The sequence below is a fragment of the Carcharhinus amblyrhynchos genome, unplaced genomic scaffold (assembly GCF_965287045.1).
Source record: "Carcharhinus amblyrhynchos unplaced genomic scaffold, sCarAmb.v2.hapA chromosome_115, whole genome shotgun sequence".
Classification (NCBI taxonomy): domain Eukaryota; kingdom Metazoa; phylum Chordata; class Chondrichthyes; order Carcharhiniformes; family Carcharhinidae; genus Carcharhinus; species Carcharhinus amblyrhynchos.
In genome coordinates, this window is record NW_027649855.1 from 438,710 (window position 1) to 464,451 (window position 25,742).

General features: G+C 48.0%; 2 protein-coding genes across 2 annotated transcripts in view; one reads left to right on the forward strand and one right to left on the reverse strand.

Annotated features, from left to right (window-relative positions):
• The window catches only part of fbxo41 (F-box protein 41), a 451,090-nt gene that overhangs the window by 405,562 nt on the left and 19,786 nt on the right, over nucleotides 1–25,742 (reverse strand). The gene's annotated exons all lie outside the window — the stretch shown is intronic.
• The window catches only part of rtknb (rhotekin b), a 177,418-nt gene that overhangs the window by 18,811 nt on the left and 132,865 nt on the right, over nucleotides 1–25,742 (forward strand). The window contains exon 3 of the mRNA XM_080183009.1: nucleotides 20,649–20,710. Coding sequence (XP_080039135.1) covers nucleotides 20,649–20,710 — 62 coding nt within the window. The remainder of the gene's footprint in view (nucleotides 1–20,648; nucleotides 20,711–25,742) is intronic.

The window sequence follows — 25,742 nt, forward strand, 5'->3', positions numbered from 1 at the left end:
ACTTTTCGCCCTTTAAATAGTAATCCCTCCTACTATTATTCCTACCAAAGTGGATAACCTCACACTTGCTAACATTATACTCCATCTGCCAGGTCCTCGCCCACTCGCTCAGCCTATCCAGATCCCTCTGCAGACTTTCCACACCCTCCACACAATTCGCTTTTCCACTCATCTTCGTGTCATCAGCAAAGTTCATCACCCTACACTCAGCCCCCTCCTCCAGGTTATCTACGTAAATGGTAAATAGCTGAGACCCAGCACCGATCCCTGCGGCACTCCACTAGTCACCAACAATTGTGGTCCCAACACTGATCTCTGAGACACACGACTCGTCACTGACAGGCCACATGGTGGGTTATTGCATAAAGTTAAATCTCACGGGATGCAGGGTGAGGTATCTAAATGGATATAAAATTGGCTTCTTGACAGATGCCAGAGACATAAATGTAGCTGTGGAGAACACTGGGTTACAGGGGTGTAAACTAGACAGTATTGCAGTTGATAAGGGGGATGTGCTAGATATTCTTGAGGGTTTGAAAATAGATAAGTCCCCTGGGCTGGACGGGATTTACCCTAGGATTCTCTGGGAGGCAAGAGAGGCGATTGCAGAGCCTCTGGCTCTGATCTTCAGGTCGTCGTTGGTCACAGGTATAGTGCCGGAAGTTTGGAGGATAGCGAATGTTGTCCCATTGTTTAAGAAGGGGAATAGAGACTTCCCTGGGAATTATAGACCGGTGAGTCTTACTTCTGTTGTGGGCAAGGTTTTAGAAAAAATTATTAGGGATAGGATTTAGATAAGATAAGATAAGATAAGAAATAGGAGCAGGAGTAGGCCATCTAGCCCTTCGAGCCTGCCCCGCCATTCAATAAGATCATGGCTGATCTGTCGTGTCTCAGTTCCACTTTCCCGCCCTCTCCCCATAACCCTTAATCCCTTCTCTTATCAAAAACCCATCAACCCGCTTCTTAAAAATATTTAGCGAGGCAGCCTCCACCACTTCAACGGGCAGAGAATTCCAGAGATTCACCACCCTTTGAGTGAAGAAGTTCCTCCTCAACTCCGTTCTAAACCGCCTCCCCTTTATCTTGAGGCTGTGCCCCCTAGTCCTACTGTCTTTTTTGAGCGGGAAGAGTCTCTCCACCTCTATCCTATCCATCCCATTCATCATCTTATACGTCTCAATGAGATCTCCCCTCATTCTTCTAAACTCTAACGAGTACAAGCCTAGTTTATAGTTATTTGGAGAGTAATGAATTGATTGGAGATAGTCAGCATGGTTTTGTAGCGGGTAGGTCGTGCCTTACTAACCTATCTGTTTTGGGGCCACTGCTGTTTGTAATTTTTATAAATGATCTGGATGAGGGTATAGTTGGGTGGATTAGTAAATTTGCTGATGACACCAAAGTCGGAGGTGTGGTAGATTGTGAGGAAGGGTGTCATAGTTTACAGGGGGACTTGGACAAGTTGCAGAGCTGGGCCGAGAGGTGGCGGATGGAGTTTAATGCGGAGAAGTGTGAGGTAATTCACTTTGGTAGGAATAACAGATGTGTAGAGTATAGGGCTAACGGTAGGACTCTGAATAGTGTGGATGAACAGAGGGATCTAGGTGTATGTGTACATAGATCCCTGAAAGTTGGGAATCAAGTAGATAAGGTTGTTAAGAAGGCATACGGTGTCTTGGCGTTTATTGGTAGGGGGATTGAATTTAGGAGTAGCAGCGTCATGTTGCAACTGTACACAACTCTGGTGCGGCCGCACTTGGAGTACTGTGTGCAGTTCTGGTCCCCACATTACAGGAAGGATGTGGAGGCTTTGGAGAGGGTGCAGAGGAGGTTTACCAGGATGTTGCCTGGTATGGAGGGGAGGTCCTATGAGGAGAGACTGAGGGATTTGGGGTTGTTTTCGTTAGAAAGAAGGCGGCTAAGAGGGGACGTTATTGAAACATATAAGATGATTAGAGGTTTAGATAGGGTGGACAGTGATAGCCTTTTTCCTCGGATGGAGAAAGCTAGCACAAGGGGACATAGCTTTAAATTAAGGGGTGGTAGTTATAGGACGGATGTCAGGGGTAGGTTCTTTACCCAGAGGGTGGTGAGGGATTGGAATGCCCTGCCTGCTGCAGTTGTAGATGCGCCTAGTTTGGGGGCGTTTAAGAGATCCGTGGATAGGTTTATGGATGGTAAGGGATTGGTTTAGGTTAGTGGGTCATTGTTTTTTAATTGGTCGGCGCAACATCGTGGGCTGAAGGGCCTGTTCTGCGCTGTTATGTTCTATGTAGAGGGTGGGTTGTAGAGAGTTGTTTTTCAAACTGGAGGCCTGTGACCAGTGGTGTGCCTCAGGGATCAGTGCTGGGTCCACTGTTATTTGTCATTTATATTAATGATTTGGATGAGAATATAGGGGGCATGGTTAGTAAGTTTGCAGATGACACCAAGATTGGTGGCACAGTGGACAGTGAAGGCAGTTATCTCCAATTGTAACGGGATCTTGATCAATTGGGCCAGTGGGCTGACAAATGGCAGATGGAGTTTAATTTAGATAAATGCGAGGTGATGTATTTTGGTCGATTGAACCAGGGTAAGACTTAATGGTAGAGCGTACCAATGGGGAGAGATACAGAACAAAGAAATTTAGAGGTAGTTTAGAGGGATTAGTGGGGAAAATGTGTAGGGATATGGGGGTCGGGCCTGGATGGGATTGTGTTCAGTGCAGACCTGATGGGCTGAATGGCCTTTTTTTGTACTGTAGGATTTCTATGATTCTATGATATTGATACTAACAATATCGATGGGACCCTTAGAGGATGAGAGGGGGGATTTAGTGGTGGGAGATGAGGAAATGGCTGAGGCCTTCAATAAGTTTTTTGCCTCGGTCTTCACAGAGGAGGACACGAATAGTTTGCCGGATATTAAAGATAGAAGGCCTGAATACGATTACTGTCACTAGAGAGGTAGTGCTTGATAGATTAGCGGGACTGATGGTGGACAAGTCCCCAGGACCGGATGGAATGCATTCCAGGGTTCTGAAGGAAATGGCAGAGGTGATAGTGGATGCCTTAGTGATTATTTACCAAACTTCGCTGGATTCCGGTGAAGTGCCGGAAGATTGGAAAACGGCTAATGTTATGCCGCTGTTTAAGTAGGGTAGCAGGCAAAAGGCAGGGAATTATAGGCCGGTTAGTTTAACGTCTGTTGTAGGAAAAATGCTTGAATCCATCATCAAAGAAGAAATAGTGAGGCATCTTGAGGAGAATTGTTTGATGGAGCAGACGCAGCACGGATTCGTTAAGGGGAAGTCGCGTCTAACGAATTTATTGGAATTCTATGAGGATGTGACTAGTGCGGTGGACGGAGGGGAACCGGTGAATGTGGCGTTTCTCGATTTTCAGAAGGCGTTTGACAAGGTGCCACACAAGAGGTTGTTACAGAAGGTTGGGGGCATGGAGTTGGGGGTAGGGTGTTAGCGTGGATAGAGGATTGGTTGTCAAATAGGAGGCAGAGAGTGGGGGTCAATGGGTGTTATTCGGATTGGCGGTTGGTGACTAGTGGAGTGCCCCAGGGGTCAGTGCTGGGGCCTCAGCTATTTACCATTTATATAGATGATCTGGAGGAGGGGGCTGAGTGTAGGGTGACGAAATTTGCTGATGACACAAAGATAACTGGAAAAGCAAATTGTGCGGAGGGTGTGGAAAGTCTGCAGAGGGATCTAGATAGGCTGAGCGAGTGGGCGAGGACCTGGTAGATGGAGTACAATGTTAGCAAGTGTGAGGTTATCCACTTTGGCAGGAATAATAGTAGGAAGGATTACTATTTAAAGGGCGAAAAGCTGCAGCATGCGACGGTGCAGAGGGACCTGGGGGTCCTTGTGCATGAGTCGCAAAAACCCAGCCTACAGGCGCAGCAGGTGGTCAGGAAGGCGAATGGGATGCTGGCCTTTATAGCGAGTGGGATTGAATATAAAAGTAGGGAGGTCTTGCTGCAACTGTACAGGGCACTGGTGAGGCCACAGCTGGAGTACTGTGTGCAGTTTTGGTCGCCGCACCTGCGCAAGGATATTTTGGCCTTGGAGGGAGTGCAGAGGAGGTTCACTCGGCTGATACCGGAGATGAGGGGTTTGGACTATGAAGAAAGGCTGAATAGACTGGGTCTGTACTCGTTGGAGTTTAGAAGGATGAGGGGGGATCTTATAGAGGCGTATAAGATAATGAAGGGGATGGATAGGATAGAGGTTTCCCGCTCAGAAAGGACAGCAGGACTAGAGGGCACAGCCTCAAGGGGGGGCAGTTTAGAACGGAGTTGAGGAGGGACTCTTCACTCAAAGGGTGGTGAATCTCTGGAATTCACTGCCTGTTGGAGTGGTGGAGGCTACCTCGCTAAATATATTTAAGACACGGGTAGATAGGTTTTTGACAGACAAGGGGATTAAGGGTTATGGGGAGAAAGCGGGAAAGTGGAACTGATCCACTTCAGATCAGCCATAATCTTATTGAATGGCGGGGCAGGCTCGAAGGGCTAGATGGCCTACTCCTGCTCCTATTTCTTATGTTCTTATGTTCTTATAAGTGATGGGGACCTGCAGCAGCAGTTTAGGGAGTTAGGTTACTCTCGTGTCCTACCATTTACCTGTACGTTCTACTTTGGTTTGTCCTTCCAAAGTGCAATACCTCACATTTGTCTGCGTTAAATTCCATTTGCCATTTTTCAGCCCATTTTTCTAGTTGGTCCAAATCCCTCTGCAAGCTTTGAAAACCTTCCTCACTGTCCACTACACCTCCAATCTTTGTATCATCAGCAAATCTGCTGATCCAATTTACCACATTATCATCCAGATCATTGATATAGATAACAAACAGCAATTGACCCAACACCGATCCCTGCGGCACACCACTCGACACAGGCCTCCACTCAGAGAAGCAATCCTCCACAACCACTCTCTGGCTTCTTCCATTGAGCCAGTGTCAAATCCAATTTACTACCTCCCCATCTATACCTAGAGACTGAACCTTCCTAACTAACCTCCCATGAGGGACCTTGTCAAAGGCCTTGCTGAAATCCAGGTAGACAACATCCACCGCCTTCCCTTCATCCACTTTCCTGGTAACTTCCTCGAAAAACTCTAACAGATTGGTCAAACATGACCTACCACACACAAAGCCATGTTGATTCTCCCTAATAAGTCCCTGTCTATCCAAATATTCGTCGAGGGGATGGTGCAGGAGGGAGGGGTTCAGGTACTTGAGCAATTGGGGCTCGTTCTGGGGAAGGTGGGACCTCTGTAAGAGTGATGGTCTACACCTGAATCAGAGGGGAACCAATATCCTGGGGGGTAAATTTGCAAAGGCTATGCAGGGAGGTTTAAACTGATTCGGAGGGGGGGTGGGATCCTGAGTAGAGGGGGTGAAAGTGACGGGGACATAGATGGGGACTGCAATGCACAGCATCGTGGGGGTGGGGCGGAGCAGGGTTTGAAATGCGTATACTTTAATGCGAGGAGTATTCGCAATAAAGTGGATGAACTTGCAGCGTGGATCAGTACCTGGAACTTTGATGTTGTGGCCATTTCAGAGACATGGATAGAGCAGGGGCAGGAATGGTTGTTGCAGGTCCCGGGGTTCAAATGCTTTAGTCGGAGTAGAGAAGGAGGTAGAAGGGGGGGAGGGGTAGCATTATTGGTCAAGGATTGTATCACAGTGTCAGAGAGGAAGTTTGATGAGGACTTGTCTGTTGAGGTAGTATGGGCTGAGATTAGAAATAGGAGAGGAGAGGTCACCCTGTTGGGAGTCTTTTATAGACCTCCTAAAAGTTCTAGCGAGGTTGAGGAAAGGATTGCGGAGACGATCCTGGTTAGGAGTGAAAGTAATAGGGTAATTGTTATGGGGGATTTTAACTTTACTAATATTGATTGGAATTGTTATAGCTCTAGCTCGTTAGAGGGGTCAGTTTTTGTTCAAAGTGTGCAGGAAGGTTTTTTGACTCAGTATGTAGATAGGCCAACTAGAGGTGAGGCTATATTGGATTTGGTGCTGGGAAATGAGCCAGACCAGGTGCTAGACTTGGAAGTTGGTGTGCATTTTGGTGATAGTGACCACAATTCGGTTACGTTCACCTTAGTGATGGAAAGGGATAGGCATGAGCCTCAGGCCAGTAGTTTTAGCTGGGGGAAGGGTAATTATGAGGCTATTAGGAGAGAATTAGGAAGCATAGGTTGGACTAGGAGATTACAGGGACTGGGAACGTCCGAAATGTGGAGTTTTTTCAAGGAGCAGCTACTGCGAGTCTGTGATAGGTATGTCCCTGTCAGGCAAGGAGGAATTGGTAGGGCTAGGGAACCGTGGTGCACCAAAAAAGTTGATTCGTTGGTTAAAAAGAAAAAGGAGGCTTATGTTCGGATGAGACTTGAGGGCTTGGGTAGTGCACTAGAAAACTTTAGATTGGCTAGGAGGGAGTTGAAGAGTGAGTTAAGAAGGGCTAAAAGAGGACGTGAGAGGACTTTGGCTGATAGCATTAAGGAGAATCCTAAGGCGTTCTATTGGCATGTCAAGAACAGAAGGTTGGTTAGGGCAAGATTAGGGCCAGTTACAGACAGCAGAGGGAAGTTGTGTGTGGAACCGGAAGAGATTGGAGAGGCATCGAACCAATATTTCTCTTCGGTGTTCACGCAGGGGGACAAGAATATAGCTGAGGAGAACACTGGGTTGCAGGGGAGTAGAATAGACAGTATTACAGTTGATAAGGAGGATGTGCTGGATATTCTTGAGGGATTGAAGATAGATAAGTCCCCTGGTCCAGATGGGATTTACCCTAGGATTCTCTGGGAGGCAAGAGAAGTGATTGCAGAGCCTCTGGCTCTGATCTTCAGGTCGTCGTTGGCCTCTGGTATAGTACCGGAAGATTGGAGGTTAGCGAATGTTGTCCCATTGTTTAAGAAGGGGAACAGAGACTTCCCCGGGAATTATAGACCGGTGAGTCTTACTTCTGTTGTGGGCAAGGTTTTAGAAAAAATTATTAGGGATAGGATTTATAGTTATTTGGAGAGTAATGAATTGATTGGAGATAGTCAGCATGGTTTTGTAGCGGGTAGGTCGTGCCTTACTAACCTTATTGAGTTTTTTGAGAAAGTGACCAAAGAGGTGGATGGGGGTAAGGCAGTTGACGTGGTATATATGGATTTTAGTAAGGCGTTTGATAAGGTTCACCATGGTAGGCTTCTGCAGAAAATGCAGATGTATGGGATTGAGGGTAATCTAGGAAATTGGATCAGGAATTGGCTAGCAGATAGGAGACAGAGGGTGGTGGTTGATGGTAAATATTCGTCATGGAGTTCGGTTACGAGTGGTGTGCCTCAGGGATCTGTTTTGGGGCCACTGCTGTTTGTAATTTTTATAAATGATCTGGATGAGGGTATAGTTGGGTGGATTAGTAAATTTGCTGATGACACCAAAGTCGGAGGTGTGGTAGATTGTGAGGAAGGGTGTCATAGTTTGCAGGAAGACTTGGACAGGTTGCAGAGCTGGGCCGAGAGGTGGCGGATGGAGTTTAATGCGGAGAAGTGTGAGGTAATTCACTTTGGTAGGAATAACAGACGTGTTGAGTATAGGGCTAATGGGAGGACTTTGAATAGTGTGGATGAACAGAGGGATCTAGGTGTATGTGTACATAGATACCTGAAAGTTGGGAATCAAGTAGATAAGGTTGTTAGGAAGGCATACGGTGTCTTGGCGTTTATTGGTAGGGGGATTGAATTTAGGAGTCGCAGCGTCATGTTGCAACTGTACACAACTCTGGTGCGGCCGCACTTGGAGTATTGTGTGCAGTTCTGGTCCCCACATTACAGGAAGGATGTGGAGGCTTTGGAGAGGGTGCAGAGGAGGTTTACCAGGATGTTGCCTGGTATGGAGGGGAGGTCCTATGAGGAGAGACTGAGGGATTTGGGGTTGTTTTCGCTGGAAAGAAGGCGGCTAAGAGGGGATCTTATTGAAACATATAAGATGATTAGAGGTTTAGATAGGGTGGACAGTGATAGCCTTTTTCCTTGGATGGAGAAAGCTAGCACGAGGGGGCATGGCTTTAAATTAAGGGGGGGGTAGTTATAGGACGGATGTCAGAGGTAGGTTCTTTACCCAGAGGGTGGTGAGGGATTGGAATGCCCTGCCTGCTGCGGTTGTAAATGCGTCTAGTTTGGGGGCGTTTAAGAGATCCGTGGATAGGTTTATGGATGGAAAGGGATTGGTTTAGGTTACAGGGTCATTGTTTTTTTTTAACTGGTCGGCGCAACATCGTGGGCCGAAGGGCCTGTTCTGCGCTGTAATGTTCTATGTTCTATGTTCTATGATCCTATCTCTTAGTACTCCTTCCAATAATTTACCTACTAATGGCGTCAAGTTTACCGGTCTATAATTTCCCGGATTACTGTTTAAGCCTTTTTTAAACAATAGAACAACATGAGCTATCCTCCAATCATCCAGCACCTCACCCGTGAGTACCAACATTTTAAATATATCTGCCAGGGCCCCTGTAATTTCAACACTAGTCTCCCACAAGGTCCAGGGGAATACCCTGCCCAGCCCTGGAGATTTATCCACTCTGATTTGCCTCAAGACAGCCAGCACCTCCTCCCCTTTAATCTGTAAAGATTCCATGACCTTCCTACCCGTTTGCCTTATTTCCGTAGACTCCATGTCCATTTCCTTAGTAAATACAGATGCAGAAAACCCATTTAATATCTCCACTTTATATCCACTTTAATATCTCCATATTATTAGACTGGGACTTTTTTTCTGGCACGTAGGAGGCTGACCTTATATAGGTCTATGAAATAATGAGGAGCATAGACAATGTAGATATTCAGTATCTTTTCCCAAAGGTAGGAAAGTCCAAAACTTGAAGGCAGAGGTTTAAGGTGAGAGGGAAGAGATACAAAAGTGTCCAGAGGGGCAATTATTTCACACAGAGGGTGATGAGTGTCTGGAATAAGCTGCCAGAGGTAGTTGTAGAGGTGGGTACATTTTATCTTTTAAAAGCATTTAGACAATTACATGGGTATGATGGGTATAGAGGGATATGGGACACATGCAGGCAAATGGGATTAGCTTCGGGGTTTTAAAAAAAAGGTGGCATGGATAAGTTGGGCCGAAGGGCCTGCTTCCATGCTGTAAACTCTATGATTCTATGAGTCATGTTGAAATCAAAAAAGAGGAGGTTTTGGGGTTCTTGAGAAACATCAAGGTGGACAAGTCCCTAGGGTCTGATGGGATATACCCCAGAATACTGAGAGAGGCAAGGAAGGAAATTGCTGGGGCCTTCAGAGAAATCTTTGTATCCTCAGTGGCTACAGAGGAGGTCCCAGAGGATTAGAGAATAGCCAATGTTATTCCTTTGTTTAAGAAGGCAGCAAGAATAATCCAGGTAATTACAGGCTGGTGAGCCTTACATCAGTGATAGGGAAATTATTGAAGCAGATGCATCAAGACAGAATTTACTCCCACTTAGAAATAAGTGGACGTATTAGTGAGAGGCAACATGGTTTTGTGAAGGGGAGGTCGTGTCTCACAAACTTGATTGAGTTTTTCGAGGAAGTGACGAAGATGATTGATGAGGGTAGGGCAGTGGATGTTGTCTACGTGGACTTCAATAAGGCCTTTGACAAGGTCCCTCATGACAGACTGGTGTAGAAGGTGAAGTTGCACGGGATCAGAGGTGAGCTGGTAAGGTGGATACAAAACTGGCTCGGTCACAGAGACAGAGGGTAGCAGTGGAAGGGTGTATTTCTGAATGGAGGGCTGTGACGAGTGGTGTTCCTCAGGGATCAGTGCTGGGACCTTTACTGTTTGTAATATTTATAAATGGTTTGGATGAAAATGTAACTGGATTGATTAGTAAGTTTGTGGATGGCACAAAGGTTGGTGGATTTGTGGATAGCGATGAGGACCATCAGAGGATACAGCAGGATATAGATCAATTGGAGACTTGGGCGGAGAGATGGCACAGATTACATAGAACAATGCAGTACAGCACAGGCCCTTCGGCCCTCAGTGTTGTGCCGAGCTTTTTCTGAAACCAAGATCAAGCTATCCCACTCCCTATCATTCTGGAGTGCTCCATGTGCCTATCCAGTAACCGCTTGAAAGCTCCTAAAGTGTCCGACTCCACACCCCAACCTACCTCGGACATCCCTCCTATATCTTCCACCATGAACCTTATAGTTATGTCCCCCAGTAACAGCTACATCCATCCGAGGAAGTAGTCTCTGACCGTCCACTCTATCTATCCCCCTCATAAGACCTACCCTCCAAACCAGGCAGCATCCTGGTAAATCTCCTCTGCACTCTCTCCAATGCTTCCACATCCTTCTTATAGTGAGGTGACCAGAACTGAACACAATATTCCAAATGTGGTCTCACCAAGGTCCTGTATAGTCTCAGTATAACCCCACGGCTCTCAAACTCAAACCCCCTGTTAATAAACGCTAACACACTATAGGCCTTCTTCACGGCTCTATCCACTTGAGTGGCAACCTTCAGAGATCTGTGGATATGAACCCCAAGATCTCTCTGTTCCTCCACATTCCCCAGAACCCTGCCGTTGACCCTGTAATCCAAATTCAAATTAGTCATAGAATCATAGAACCCTACAGTGCAGAAAGAGGCCCTTCGGCCCATTGAGTCTGCACTGACCACAATCCCACCCAGGCCCTACCCCCATCCCCCTACATATTATACCCACTAATCCTCTCTAACCTACGCATCCCTGGACACTAAGAGGCAATTTAGCATGACCAATCAACCTAACCCGCACATCTTTGGACTGTGGGAGGAAACCGGAGCTCCCAGAGGAAACCCACGCAGACACAAGGAGAATGTGCAAACTCCGCACAGACAGTGACCTGAGCCGGGAATCGAACCTGGGAGCCTGGAGCTGTGAAGCAGCAGTGCTAACCGCTGTGCTACCGTGCCGCCCCTATCAAAATGAATCACCTCACACTTATCAGGGTTAAACTCCATCTACCACTTTTCTGCCCAGCTCTGCATCCTATCAATGTCTCTTTGCAGCCTACAACAGCCCTCCACCTCATCCACTACTCCACCAATCTTGGTGTCATCAGCAAATTGACTAACCCACCCTTCAGCCCCTCTTCCAAGTCATTGATAAAAATCACAAATAGCAGAGGACCCAGCACTGATCCCTGTGGTACATCGCTGGTAACTGGCCTCCAGTCTGAAAATTTTCCCTCCACCACCACCCTCTGTCTTCTATGAGACAGACAGTTACTTATACAATCAGTCAAATTTCCTTCTATCCCACACCTCCTTACTTTCTTCATGAGCCTACCATGGGGAACCTCATCAAACACCTTACTAAAATCCATGACATCAACTGTTCTACCTTCATCGACACACTTAGTTACCTCATAGAACATAGAACATTCCAGCACAGTACAGGCCCTTCGGCCCTCGATGTTGCGCCGACCAGTGGAACCAATCTAATGACCCTCTAACCTAAACTATTCCAATGTTATCCATATGCCCATCCACTGACCATTTGAACGCCCTTAAAGTTGGCAAGTCCACAACTGCTGCAGGCAGGGCATTCCACGCCCTTACTACCCTCTGAGTAAAGAACCTACCTCCGACATCTGTCAGATAATTATCACCCCTCATCTCCTCAAAGAATTCAATCAAATTTGTGAGGAAAGACTTACCCTTCATGAACCCATGTTGAAAATCCCAGGTTAAGCTGCATCTTTCCAAAGGATAATAAATCCTATCCCTCAGGGCCTTTTCCATTAACTTACCGAGCAATGAAGTAAGACTAGTTGGCCTATAATTACCAGGGTCATTCCTATTTCCTTTCTTGAAGAGAGGAACAACATTCACCACTCTCCAGTCCTCTGGCACAATCCCCATGAGAAGTCTCACAACACCAGGTAAGAAGTCAAGACTTCTTACTATATTTATCCCAGTCCAATGCCAGCATCTCCACATCATGACTATCCCCATAGACAGTGAGGACACAAATATCAAAGCCAAAGGCTCTGCAGTCTTACCCTTTGCCTCCCAAAGTATCCCAGGATGATCCCATCTGGCCCAGGGGACTTATTGACCCTCAGGTTTTCAAAATTGCTAATACGTCTTCCCCTAGAACATCTACCTTCTCCATCCTATCAGCCTGTATCACACACTCATCCTCAAAAACATGGCCCCTCTCCTTAGTGTACCCTGAAGAAAAGTATTCATTTAATGCCTCACCTATCTCTTCTGACTCCATACACAAGTTCCCACTACTATCCGTGACTGGCGCTAACCTCACCCTGATCATTCTTTTATTTCTCACATAAGAGTAAAAAGCCTTGGGGTTCTTGTTGATCCAACCCGCCAAGGACTTCTCATTCCCCCTTCTAGTCTTCTAAGCCCTGTTTTTTTAGCTCACACATCACTATCTTCTAACCCTCAAGCGACCCAACTGGACCTTGTCTTTTCATCCTTACATACACTTCACCTCACACTTATCGGGTTTAAACTCCATCTGCCACTTTTTCCTCTTGACAAGACATTCAATCTCCTTTGTGAACCATGGTTCCCTCACTTGGCCATTTCCTCCCTACCTGACAGGGACATACCTATCAAGGACACACAGTATTTGTCCCTTAAACAAGCTCCACTTTTCATTTGTGCCCATATCTGACAGTTTCTGATCCCATCTTATGCTCCCTAATTCTTTCCTAATTGCCTCATAATTACCCCAATTATAAACCTTGCCTTGTCGTGTGACCCTATCCCTCTCCATTGCAATAATGAAGGACACTGAATTGTGATCACTATCTCCAAAGTGCTCTCCCACAAACAAATCTAACACTTGGCCCGGTTCATTATCCAGTACCAAGTCCAATGTGGCCCCATCTCTTGTCGGCTTATCCACATATTGTATCAGGAAACTCTCCTGCACACATTGTACACACACATCCGAACTATTCGACCTATAAAGGTTCCAAACAATATTTGGAAAGTTAAAGTCCCCCATGATAATTACCCTGTGACCTTCACACCTATCCATAATCTGCTTTGCCATCTCTTCCTCCATATCTCTATCACTATTTGGGGACCTATAGAAAACTCCTAACAACGCAGATGGAGTTTAATCCAGACAAATGTGAGGTAATGTATTTTGGAAGGTCTAATACAGATAGGAAATATACAGAAAATGGCAAAACCCTTGAGAGTATTGATAGGCAGAGGGATCTGGGTGTACAGGTACACAGGTCACTGAAAGTGGCAATGCAGGTGGAGAAGGTAGTCAAGAAGGCACACGGCATGCTTACCTTCATCGGCCGGGGCACTGAGTTTAAAAATTGGCAAGTCGTGTTGCAGCTTTATAGAACCTTAGTTAGGCTGCACTTGGAATATAGTGTTCAATTCTGGTCGCCACACTACCAGAAGGATGTGGAGGCTTCGGAGAGGGTACAGAAAAGATTTACCAGGATGTTGCCTGGTATGGAGGGCATTAGCTATGAGGAGAGGTTGGAGAAACTTGGTTTGTTCTAAGAACATAAGAACATAAGAAATAGGAGCAGGAGTAGGCCAACTAGCCCTTCGAGCCTGCCCCGCCATTCAATAAGATCATGGCTGATCTGTCGTGGCTCAGTTCCACATTCCCGCCCTCTCCCCGTAACCCTTAATCCCCTCGCTTATCAAAAACCCATCAACCCGCGTCTTAAAAATATTTAGCGAGGCAGCCTCCACCACTTCAACGGGCAGAGAATTCCAGAGATTCACCACCCTTTGAGTGAAGAAGTTCCTCCTCAACTCCGTTCTAAACCGCTCCCCCTTTATCTTGAGGCTGTGCCCCCTAGTCCTACTGTCCTTTCTGAGCGGGAAGAGCCTCTCCACCTCTATCCTATCCATCCCATTCATCATCTTATACGTCTCAATGAGATCTCCCCTCATTCTTCTAAACTCTAACGAGTACAAGCCTAGTTTATTCAGCCTCTCCTCATAGCTCAACCCCCTCAACTCCGGCATCATCCTAGTAAACCTCCTCTGCGCTCCCTCCAAGGCCAAAATATCCTTGCGTAAGTACGGCGCCCAAAACTGCACACAGTACTCCAGCTGCGGCCTCACCAATGCCCTATACAGCCGCAGCAAGACCTCCCTACTTTTATATTCAAACCCCCTCGCTATGAAGGCCAGCATCCCATTTGCCTTCCTGACCACCTGCTGCACCTGCAAGCTGGGTTTTTGCGACTCATGCACAAGGACCCCGAGGTCCCTCTGCACCGTCGCATGCTGCAGTTTTTCTCCACGTAAGTAATAATCCTTCCTACCATTATTCCTACCAAAGTGGACCACCTCGCACTTGCCAACATTAAATTCCATTTGCCATTTCCTGGCCCATTCGCCCAGCCTATCTAGATCCTTCTGCAGACTCTCCACACCCTCCGCACAATTTGCCTTTCCACCAATCTTGGTGTCATCAGCAAATTTCGACACCCTACACTCGGTTCCCTCCTCCAGATCATCTATATAAATGGTAAAAAGCTGAGGCCCCAGCACCGACCCCTGGGGCACTCCACTAGTCACCATCCGCCAATCCGAATAGCACCCATTGACCCCCACTGGAGCGACGGAGGTTGAGAGGAGACCTGAAAGAAGTCTACAAGATTATGAGAGCCATGGACAGAGTGGATAGTCAGAAGCTTTTTCTCAGGGTGGAAGAGTCAATTGCTAGGGGGCACAGGTATAAGATGCGAGGGACTACGAGAGGACACAAGTTTAAGGAGCTGGGAAGCAAGTACAGAGGAGATGTTAGGGGTAAGTTTTTCACTCAGAGGGTGGTGATCATATCCATACCTACCAGGCCGTAGAACTATCTGTAACTCCCAATCCCATTAAATCCCATATACTCATCCAGAAGTCTTTTAAAAGATCCCAGCGAGTTCGCCTCTACCACCACCGATGGCAGCCGATTCCACTCACTCACCACCCTCTGAGTGAAAAACTTTCCCCTAACATCTCCTCAGTACTTGCTTCCCAGCACCTTAAATCTGTGTCCTCTCGTAGCGACCATTTCAACCCGGGGAAATAGCCTCTGAGAATCCACCCTATCTATTCCTCTCAACATTTTGTAAACTTCTATCAGGTCGCCTCTCAACCTTCGTCTTTCCAGGGAGAAGAGTCCCAGCTCCCTCAACCTGTCCTCATAAGGCATGCCTCCCAATCCAGGCAACATCCTTGTAAATCTCCTCTGTACCCTCTCAATAGCTTCCACATCCTTCCTGTAGTGAGGTGACCAACTTTGGTAACAGTTTGAAGTCTCCTCAGGTTGAAGAGCTTCTCATCCACTCTGTACTTGAGGCTGGTTCCAGCAACACTGTCCTGGAAGGCATCATTCAGCATGGCAGTAAACATCATGCTGAACAGTGTGGGTGCGAGCACACAGCCCTGTTTGACACCATTGGTGACTGGGAATGCCTCAGAGGATTCTCTGCCATCTAGTTCTCTGGCCATCATGGAACTGGTGTACCATCTAAATGAATTTTGGGGGGGGGGGGGCAGCCGAATTTTAACATGATCCTCCACAGGCCTTGTCGGCTTACAGTATCAAAGGCTTTTGCAAGGTCAACAAAGGTTGTGACTGAGAGCGAGAAGGTTAGCTCCCAGGTAGAGAAGGACTGGGGTCTTTTAAAAGACTTCTGGATGAGTTCATGGGATTTAATGGGATTGAGAATTACTGATAGGCCTGGTAGGTATGGATATGATCGATGTTTGAACATAGAACATAGAACATTCCAGCGCAGTACAGGCCCTTCGGCCCTCGATGTTGTGCCGACCAGTGGAACCAATCTAATGACCCTCTAACCTAAACTATTCCAATGTTATCCATATGCCTATCCACTGACCATTTGAACGCCCTTAAAGTTGGTGAGTCCACAACTGCTGCAGGCAGGGCATTCCACACCCTTACTACCCTCTGAGTAAAGAATTTTTGTGCTGTAGTTTTCTATATTCTATGAAAGAGACTGTTCTGAGAGATTTCCTCTTTGCCGATGACTGCACCCTGTATACTGGCTCAGAGCCAGAGATGCAAGTCAGTATGGACAAATTTTCCATGGCTTGTGACAACTTTGGACTCACCATCAACATTAAAAAGACCAAAGTCATGCACCAGCCTGCTTCTCATGCACTGTACACAGAACCCATAATCACAATCAAAGGGCAGAAACTACAGGCAGTGGATCAGTTCACTTATCTTGGCAGCACCTTCTCCCAAGCAGTGACTATTGATCCAGAAGGTAACTGCAGAATAGCAAAGGCAAGTTCTGCTTCCGGTAGACTGCGCTCCACTGCATGGGAACATCAAGGAATCAGCCCAGCAACAAAACTGAAGGTCTACAGCACCACGGTACTCACTACCCTTCTGTATGCCTGTGAAACGTGGACTGTGTATCGAACACAGGCAAGACAGCTCAATCATTTCCACATGACTCGATTAGGGACAGTCAGCATGGCTTTGTGAGTGGAAAATCATGTCTCACAAATTTGATTGAATTTTTTGAAGGGATAACCAAGAAGGTAGATGAGGGCAGTGCAGTTGATGTTGTCTACCTGAGCAAAACCTTTGACAAGGTACCACAGTCATTGCATCTCTAAATGCCTGTAGATCCTGTCTCTCAAAATACCTTCCAACAATTTACCCACCACAGATGTGAGGATCACTGGCCTGTAGTTCCCAGGCTTTTCCCTGCAGCCCTTTTTAAACAAAGCACAACATTTGCCATTCTCCAATCTTTAGGCACCTCATTGATGATTCAAATATCTTGGCTAGGGGACCTGCAGTTTCCTCCCTAGCCTCCCATAATATCCTCGGGTACACCACCAGTTGCCAGGGATTTCTAAAAGATTTACTCCTTATCCCCAAACTATGACCCCAAGTTCTGGACTCTCCCACCATTGGTAACATTCTTTCTGAATCTACCCTGACAAACCCTGTTAAAATTTTGTAAGTTTCTATTAGATCCCCTCTCCCTCTTCTAATTTCCAGTGAATATAATCCTAACCAACTTCATCTCTCCTCACATGACAGACCTGCCATCCCAGGAATCAGCCTGGTAAACCTTCGCTGTGCTCCCTCTATAGCAAGGACATCCTTCCTCAGATAAGGAGACCAGAACTGTACACATTTCTCCAAATGTGGTCTCACCAACACCCTGTACAATTGCAGCAATATATATATAAGTTTGGTAGCTGATAGTTGAGTTTAGTTTCTGGAGAGGATGATCCCAAGATTGCCAAAGCTGTGCATTGGATGGGGTATGTATTTTTGTGACTGAAGTCTGGGAAGGATGTGTCCAGGGGCCTGTTGTTACAGGCTCTCTGTCTTCAGGTTTACAATAAGGTCAGAGGCAACAGTAAGGACAAAAATATCATCAGGCAATGAGTGAATGACCCTGATAGCAGAATGTTTGTGTCAAATCTTCCAGAGGCTTTCCTGCTGACTGAATTCTCAAACTGACCACCAGCTTTTAAATGGAAAGTGGGAGGCCTTTAAAGGAGAAATTTTGAGAGTGCAGAGTTTGTATGTTCCTGTGAGGATTAAAGGCAAAGTAAATAGGGATAAGGAACCTTGGTTCTCGAGGAAAATTAAGAGGAAGAGAGAGTTGTATGAAATGTACAGGCAGCAAGGAACAGATCAGATGCTCGAGGAGTATAAAAAGTGCAAGAAGCTACTTAAGAGGGAAATCAGTAGTGTTGAAAGAAGACATGAGGATGCTTTGGCAGACAGAGTGAAGGAAGATCCAAAGAGCTTCTATAGGTATGTAAGAAGCAAAAGGATAACGAGGGATAAAATTGGTCCTCCTGAAGACCAGAGTGGTAGACTGTGTATGGAACCAAAAGAGATGGGGGAGACACTAAATGGGTTTTTTGCATCCGTATTTACTGAGGAAATGGACATGGAGTCTACGGAAATAGGGCAAACAGGTAGGGAGGTCATGGAACTTTTACAGATTACAGAGGAGGAGGTGCTGGCTGTCTTGAGGCAAATCAGAGTGGATAAATCCCCAGGACCGGACAGGGTATTCCCAATGACATTGAGGGAGGCTGGAGTTGAACTTGCAGGGGCCCTGGCAGACATATTTAAAATGTCAGTATTCACGGGGGAGGTGCCAGATGATTGGAGGGTGGCTCATGTTGTTCCATTGTTTAAAAAAGGTTCCAAAAGAAATCTGGAAAATTATAGGCCAGTAAGTTTGATGTCAGTGGTGGGCAAGTTATTGGAAGGTGTGATAAGGGATAGGATCTACAAATATTTGGATAGACAGGGACTTATTAGGGAGAGTCAACATGGCTTTGTGCGTGGTAGGTCATGTTTGACCAATCTATTAGAGTTTTTCGAGGAGGTTACCAGGAAAGTGGATGAAGGGAAGGCGGTGGATGTTGTCTACCTGGATTTCAGCAAGGCCTTTGACAAGGTCCCTCATGGGAGGTTAGTTAGGAAGGTTCAGTCGCTAGGTATAGATGGGGAGGTAGTAAATTGGATTAGACACTGGCTCAATGGAAGAAGCCAGAGAGTGGTTGTGGAGGATTGCTTCTCTGAGTGGAGGCCTGTGTCGAGTGGTGTGCCGCAGGGATCGGTGTTGGGTCCATTGCTGTTTGTTATCTATATCAATGATTTGGATGATAATGCGGTAAATTGGATCAGCAGATTTGCTGATGATACAAAGATTGGAGGTGTAGTGGACAGTGAGGAAGGTTTTCAAAGCTTGCAGAGGGATTTGGACCAACTAGAAAAATGGGCTGAAAAATGGCAAATGGAATTTAACGCAGATAAGTGTGAGGTATTGCACTTTGGAAGGACAAACCAAAGTAGAACGTACAGGGTAAATGGTAGGACTCTGAAGAGTACAGTTGAACCGAGGGATCTGGGAATACAGGTACAGAATTCCCTAAAAGTGACGTCACAGATGGATAGGGTCGTAAAGAGTGCTTTTGGTACATTGGCCTTTATAAATTGGAGTATCGAGTATAAAAGTTGGAGTGTTATGGTAAGGTTGTATAAGGCATTGGTGAGGCTGAATTTAGAGTATTGTGTACAGTTTTGGTCACCTAGTTACAGGAAGGATGTAAATAAGGTTGAAAGAGTGCAGAGAAGGTTCACAAGGATGTTGTCAGGACTTGAGAAGCTGAGTTACAGAGAGAGATTGAATAGGTTAGGACTTTATTCCCTGGAGTGTAGAAGAATGAGGGGAGATTTGATAGAGGTGTATAAGATTTTGATGGGTATAGATAGAGTGAATGCAAGCAGGCTTTTTCCACTGAGGCTAGAGGAGAAAAAAAACCAGAGGGCATGGGTTAAGGGTGAAAGGAGAAAAGTGTAAAGGGAATATTAGGGGGGGTTTCTTCACACAGAGAGTGGTGGGAGTGTGGAATGAGCTGCCGGATAAAGTGGTAAATGTGGGGTCACTTTTAACATTTAAGAAAAACTCGGACGGGTTCATGGATGAGAGGGGTGTGGAGGGATAAGGTCCAAGTGCAGGTCAGTGGGACTAGGCAAAAAATGGTTCGGCACAGACAAGAAAGGCCAAAAGGCCTGTTTCTGAGCTGGAATTTTCTATGGTTCTATTTTGAGTTCTTAGTGTGTTTGTGGGACCTTTCTTGAATGTGACATGCTGCAATGGTCATGGCCACTGTCCCCCGGCAGGTACAGATGCTAAACTATCAATCTGGTAACACAGAGTCAATGAGATGAGTGGAAATCTGAGTCAGAATAACCCGTGCTGCTGAAAGAAGTGATTGTCACAGATGGACTATTTCCTTTTCCAATTTTAACAATGAGTTAAGGAAGCATCCTTGGCTCCGCACCCTGATTCAGAGAAGGAGGAAGATACTATTGTATTGAATACGCCCGGTGAGATACCCATCAACACTTGATGACTTGTCCATAGAAAACTACTTTATGGTCTTAATAATGCAGTAGAAACTGACGCAGTGGTATTATTACACATTCTAAATGTTTGCATGATGGCACAGTGGTTAACATTGCTGCTTTACAGCACCAGGAATCCAGCTTTGATTCTAGCCTTGGGTGACTGCCTGTGCGGAGTTTGCTCATTCTCACCATGTCTGCGTGGGTTTCCTCCGGGTACTCTGGCTTCCTCCCACACTCGTGTGAGTTAGGTGGATCAGCCATGATAAATGTACAGGATTATAGGGATAGGATGGGGAAGCTGCTCTTTTGGAGAGTTGCTGCAGATCTGATGGTGAATGACCTCCTTCTGCCCTTCTCTGCTTCTATGGATTGTTGCTTTGAAAATTCCAGAGGTGCCCTGCTCAATGAGAGAGTTGAACGACAGCAATTTTCCAAAGTTCCTTGGAGAGCACCTTGTGAGCCCCAATGACCTTTATTGCCCAGAAGAGCAAGGGCAGTAAATGCATATCCTCCTCCAAATCTTACACCACCCTCATTTATAAAAACCTTGCCATTCCTTCTAAAACTGGCAAAAATGCTGAAATTCCCTGCCTAACCCAATGTTTCAAGGCTCCTTCATTATTAGGATTGGAACAAGAAGGTACAATACTGCAACACTTGACAATTAAGGAAGTGTATTCATAGTTGTTTTTGCCAATTTCTGAACTGATTTGATGGTTTCTCCACAGATCCTCGGATGCAGGCATGCTTCAAGGTCGATTACCGTGCAAGGGTAGAGTTGCTATTTCTGGTAAGAACTGAGAAAATTTCCTTTGACACATTACAATTAGGTAAATGCCAAGGCATAGCAAAACAGAAACCTCTATCAGAAAAAACATGAGGCCTGAACAGTCATTGTTATAGAGCCATAGAGTCACAGAGGTTTACAGCATGAAACCGGCCCTTCGGCCCAACTTATCCATTCTGCCCTTTTTTTAAACCCTGAAACTAATCCCAATTGCCCTCATTTGGCCCATATCCTTCTATACCCACCTTACCCATGTAACTATCTAAATGCTTTTTGAAGACAAAATTGTACCCGCCTCTACTACTGCCTCTGGCAGTTTGTTCCAGACACTCACCACCCTCTGTGTGGAAAAAATTGCCCTTCTGGACCCTTTTGTATCTCTCCCCTCTCACCTTAAACCTATGCCCTCTAGTTTTAAACTCCCCTCCCTTTGGGAAAAGATATTGACTATCTAACTGATCTACACCTCTCATTATTTTATAGACCTCTATAAGATCACCCCTCAGCCTCCTACACTCCAGTGAAAAAAGTCCCAGTCTATCCAGCCTCTCCTTATAACTCAATCCATCAAGTCCCGGCAGCATCCGAGTAAATCTTCTCTGCACTCTTTCTAGTTAAATAATATCCTTTCTATAATAGGGTGACCAGAACTGTACACAGTATTCCAAGTGTGGCCTTACCAATGTCTTGTACAACTTCAACAAGACGTCCCAACTCCTGTATTCAATGTTCTGACCGATGAAACCAAGCATGCCGAATGCCTTCTTCACCACTCTGTCCACCTGTGACTCCACTTTCAAGGAGCTATGAACCTGTACCCCGAGATCTCTTTGTTCTGTAACTCTCCCCAACACCCTACCATTAACTGAGTAAGTCCTACCCTGGTTCAATCGACCAAAATGCATCACCTCACATTTATTTAAATTATCCAGAATTGACTAGAATCGAACATTACATTCCATTATAACTCAGGCTCGATTGAATTATGGAGCAGACATAACTGGCTCTCTGCTCTTCTTTGAATTCTTGTGACCATAAATAATCATATTTGCATTTCTGGTGCACTCAAATCTCTTTAAATATTAACATTTCAGAGATGTTTCCTGATTCATAGAATACCGAAAGTGCAGCAGGCAGCCATTCGGCCCATCAAATATGAACTCACTCTCTGACAGAGCATCTTACCCAGCTCCTATCCCCACTAATTACACCGAATCGACGCATTCTTGGACACTAAGGGAAAGTTAGTGTGCCCAATTACCTAAGAATATTCTGTATTTTCTATTCTTAGTTGTAAACTAAATCCCTCACATTTCTCCACATTTACATCACTTGTTCTTTGTTGTCCAATCACCTCTCACTTCTCTTTGCGCCCTTCTTGCAAATTACATTGACCGCAGCTCTGATCAATGAATGTGGCAGCACAGTGGTTAGCACTGCTGTCTCACAGTGCCAGAGACCCGGGGCAGCACGGTGACACAGTGATTAGCACTGCTGTCTCACAGTGCCAGGGACCCGGGGCAGCACGGTGACACAGTGATTAGCGCTGCTGTCTCACAGTGCCAGAGACCCGGGGCAGCACGGTGACACAGTGATTAGCACTGCTGTCTCACAGTGCCAGGGACCCGGGGCAGCACGGTGACACTGTGATTCACACTGCTGTCTCACAGTGCCAGGGACCCGGGGCAGCACGGTGACACAGTGATTCACACTGCTGTCTCACAGTGCCAGGGACCCGGGGCAGCACGGTGACACAGTGATTAGCACTGCTGTCTCACAGTGCCAGGGACCCGGGGCAGCACGGTGACACTGTGATTCACACTGCTGTCTCACAGTGCCAGGGACCCGGGGCAGCACGGTGACACAGTGATTCACACTGCTGTCTCACAGTGCCAGGGACCCGGGGCAGCACGGTGACACAGTGATTCACACTGCTGTCTCACAGCGCCAGGGACCCGGGGCAGCACGGTGACACAGTGATTCACACTGCTGTCTCACAGTGCCAGGGACCCGGGGCAGCACGGTGACACAGTGATTCACACTGCTGTCTCACAGTGCCAGGGACCCGGGGCAGCACGGTGACACAGTGATTCACACTGCTGTCTCACAGTGCCAGGGACCCGGGGCAGCACGGTGACACAGTGATTCACACTGCTGTCTCACAGTGCCAGGGACCCGGGGCAGCACGGTGACACAGTGATTCACACTGCTGTCTCACAGTGCCAGGGACCCGGGGCAGCACGGTGACACAGTGATTAGCACTGCTGTCTCACAGTGCCAGGGACCCGGGGCAGCACGGTGACACAGTGATTCGCACTGCTGTCTCACAGTGCCAGAGACCCGGGGCAGCACGGTGACATAGTGATTAGCACTGCTGTCTCACAGTGCCAGGGACCCGGGGCAGCACGGTGACACAGTGATTCACACTGCTGTCTCACAGTGCCAGGGACCCGGGGCAGCACGGTGACACAGTGATTCACACTGCTGTCTCACAGTGCCAGAGACCCGGGGCAGCACGGTGACACAGTGATTCACACTGCTGTCTCACAGTGCCAGGGACCCGGGGCAGCACGGTGACACAGTGATTCGCACTGCTGTCTCACAGTGCCAGAGACCCGGGGCAGCACGGTGACATAGTGATTAGCACTGTTGTCTCACAGTGCCAGGGACCCGGGGCAGCACGGTGACACAGTGATTAGCACTGCTGTCTCACAGTGCCAGGGACCCGGGGCAGCACGGTGACACAGTGATTAGCACTGCTGTCTCACAGTGCCAGGGACCCGGGGCAGCACGGTGAGACAGTGATTAGCACTGCTGTCTCACAGTGCCAGGGACCCGGGGCAGCACGGTGACACAGTGATTAGCACTGCTGTCTCACAGTGCCAGGGACCCAGGGCAGCACGGTGACACAGTGGTTAGCACTGCTGTCTCACAGTGCCAGAGACCCGGGGCAGCACGGTGACACAGTGATTAGCACTGCTGTCTCACAGTGCCAGGGACCCGGGGCAGCATGGTGACACAGTGATTCACACTGCTGTCTCACAGTGCCAGGGACCCGGGGCAGCACAGTGACACAGTGATTAGCACTGCTGTCTCACAGTGCCAGGGACCCGGGGCAGCACGGTGACACAGTGATTCACACTGCTGTCTCACAGTGCCAGGGACCCGGGGCAGCACGGTGACACAGTGATTAGCACTGCTGTCTCACAGTGCCAGGGATCTGGGGCAGCACGGAGACACAGTGATTCACACTGCTGTCTCACAGTGCCAGGGACCCGGGGCAGCACGGTGACACAGTGATTCACACTGCTGTCTCACAGTACCAGGGACCCGGGGCAGCACGGTGACACAGTGATTAGCACTGCTGTCTCACAGTGCCAGGGACCTGGGGCAGCACGGTGACACAGTGATTAGCACTGCTGTGTCACAGTGCCAGGGACCCGGGGCAGCACGGTGACACAGTGATTCACACTGCTGTCTCACAGCGCCAGGGACCCGGGGCAGCACGGTGACACAGTGATTCACACTGCTGTCTCACAGCGCCAGGGACCCGGGGCAGCACGGTGACACAGTGATTCACACTGCTGTCTCACAGTGCCAGGGACCCGGGGCAGCACGGTGACACAGTGATTCACACTGCTGTCTCACAGCGCCAGGGACCCGGGGCAGCACGGTGACACAGTGATTCACACTGCTGTCTCACAGTGCCAGGGACTCGGGGCAGCACGGTGACACAGTGATTCACACTGCTGTCTGACAGTGCCAGGGACCCGGGGCAGCACGGTGACACAGTGATTAGCGATGCTGTCTCACAGCGCCAGGGACCCGGGGCAGCACGGTGACACAGTGATTCACACTGCTGTCTCACAGTGCCAGGGACCCGGGGCAGCACGGTGACACAGTGATTAGCGCTGCTGTCTCACAGTGCCAGGGACCCGGGGCAGCACGGTGACCCAGTGATTCACACTGCTGTCTCACAGTGCCAGGGACCCGGGGCAGCACGGTGACACAGTGATTCACACTGCTGTCTCACAGTGCCAGGGACTCGGGGCAGCACGGTGACACAGTGATTCACACTGCTGTCTCACAGCGCCAGGGACCCGGGGCAGCACGGTGACACAGTGATTCACACTGCTGTCTCACAGTGCCAGGGACCCGGGGCAGCACGGTGACACAGTGATTCACACTGCTGTCTCACAGTGCCAGGGACCCGGGGCAGCACGGGGACACAGTGATTAGCACTGCTGTCTCACAGTGCCAGGGACCCGGGGCAGCACGGTGACACAGTGATTCACACTGCTGTCTCACAGTGCCAGGGACCCGGGGCAGCACGGTGACACAGTGATTCACACTGCTGTCTGACAGTGCCAGGAACCCGGGGCAGCACGGTGACACAGTGATTCACACTGCTGTCTCACAGTGCCAGGGACCCGGGGCAGCACGGTGTCACAGTGATTAGCACTGCTGTCTCACAGTGCCAGGGACCCGGGGCAGCACGGTGACACAGTGATTCACACTGCTGTCTCACAGTGCCAGGGACCCGGGGCAGCACGGTGACACAGTGATTCACACTGCTGTCTCACAGTGCCAGGGACCCGGGGCAGCACGGTGAGACAGTGATTAGCACTGCTGTCTCACAGTGCCAGGGACCCGGGGCAGCACGGTGACACAGTGATTAGCACTGCTGTCTGACAGTGCCAGGGACCCGGGGCAGCACGGTGACACAGTGATTCACACTGCTGTCTCACAGTGCCAGGGACCCGGGGTAGCACGGTGTCACAGTGATTAGCACTGCTGTCTCACAGTGCCAGGGACCCGGGGCAGCACGGTGACACAGTGATTAGCACTGCTGTCTGACAGTGCCAGGGACCCGGGGCAGCACGGTGACACAGTGATTAGCACTGCTGTCTCACAGTGCCAGGGACCCGGGGCAGCACGGTGACACAGTGATTCACACTGCTGTCTCACAGTGCCAGGGACCCGGGGCAGCACGGTGACACAGTGATTCACACTGCTGTCTCACAGTGCCAGGGAC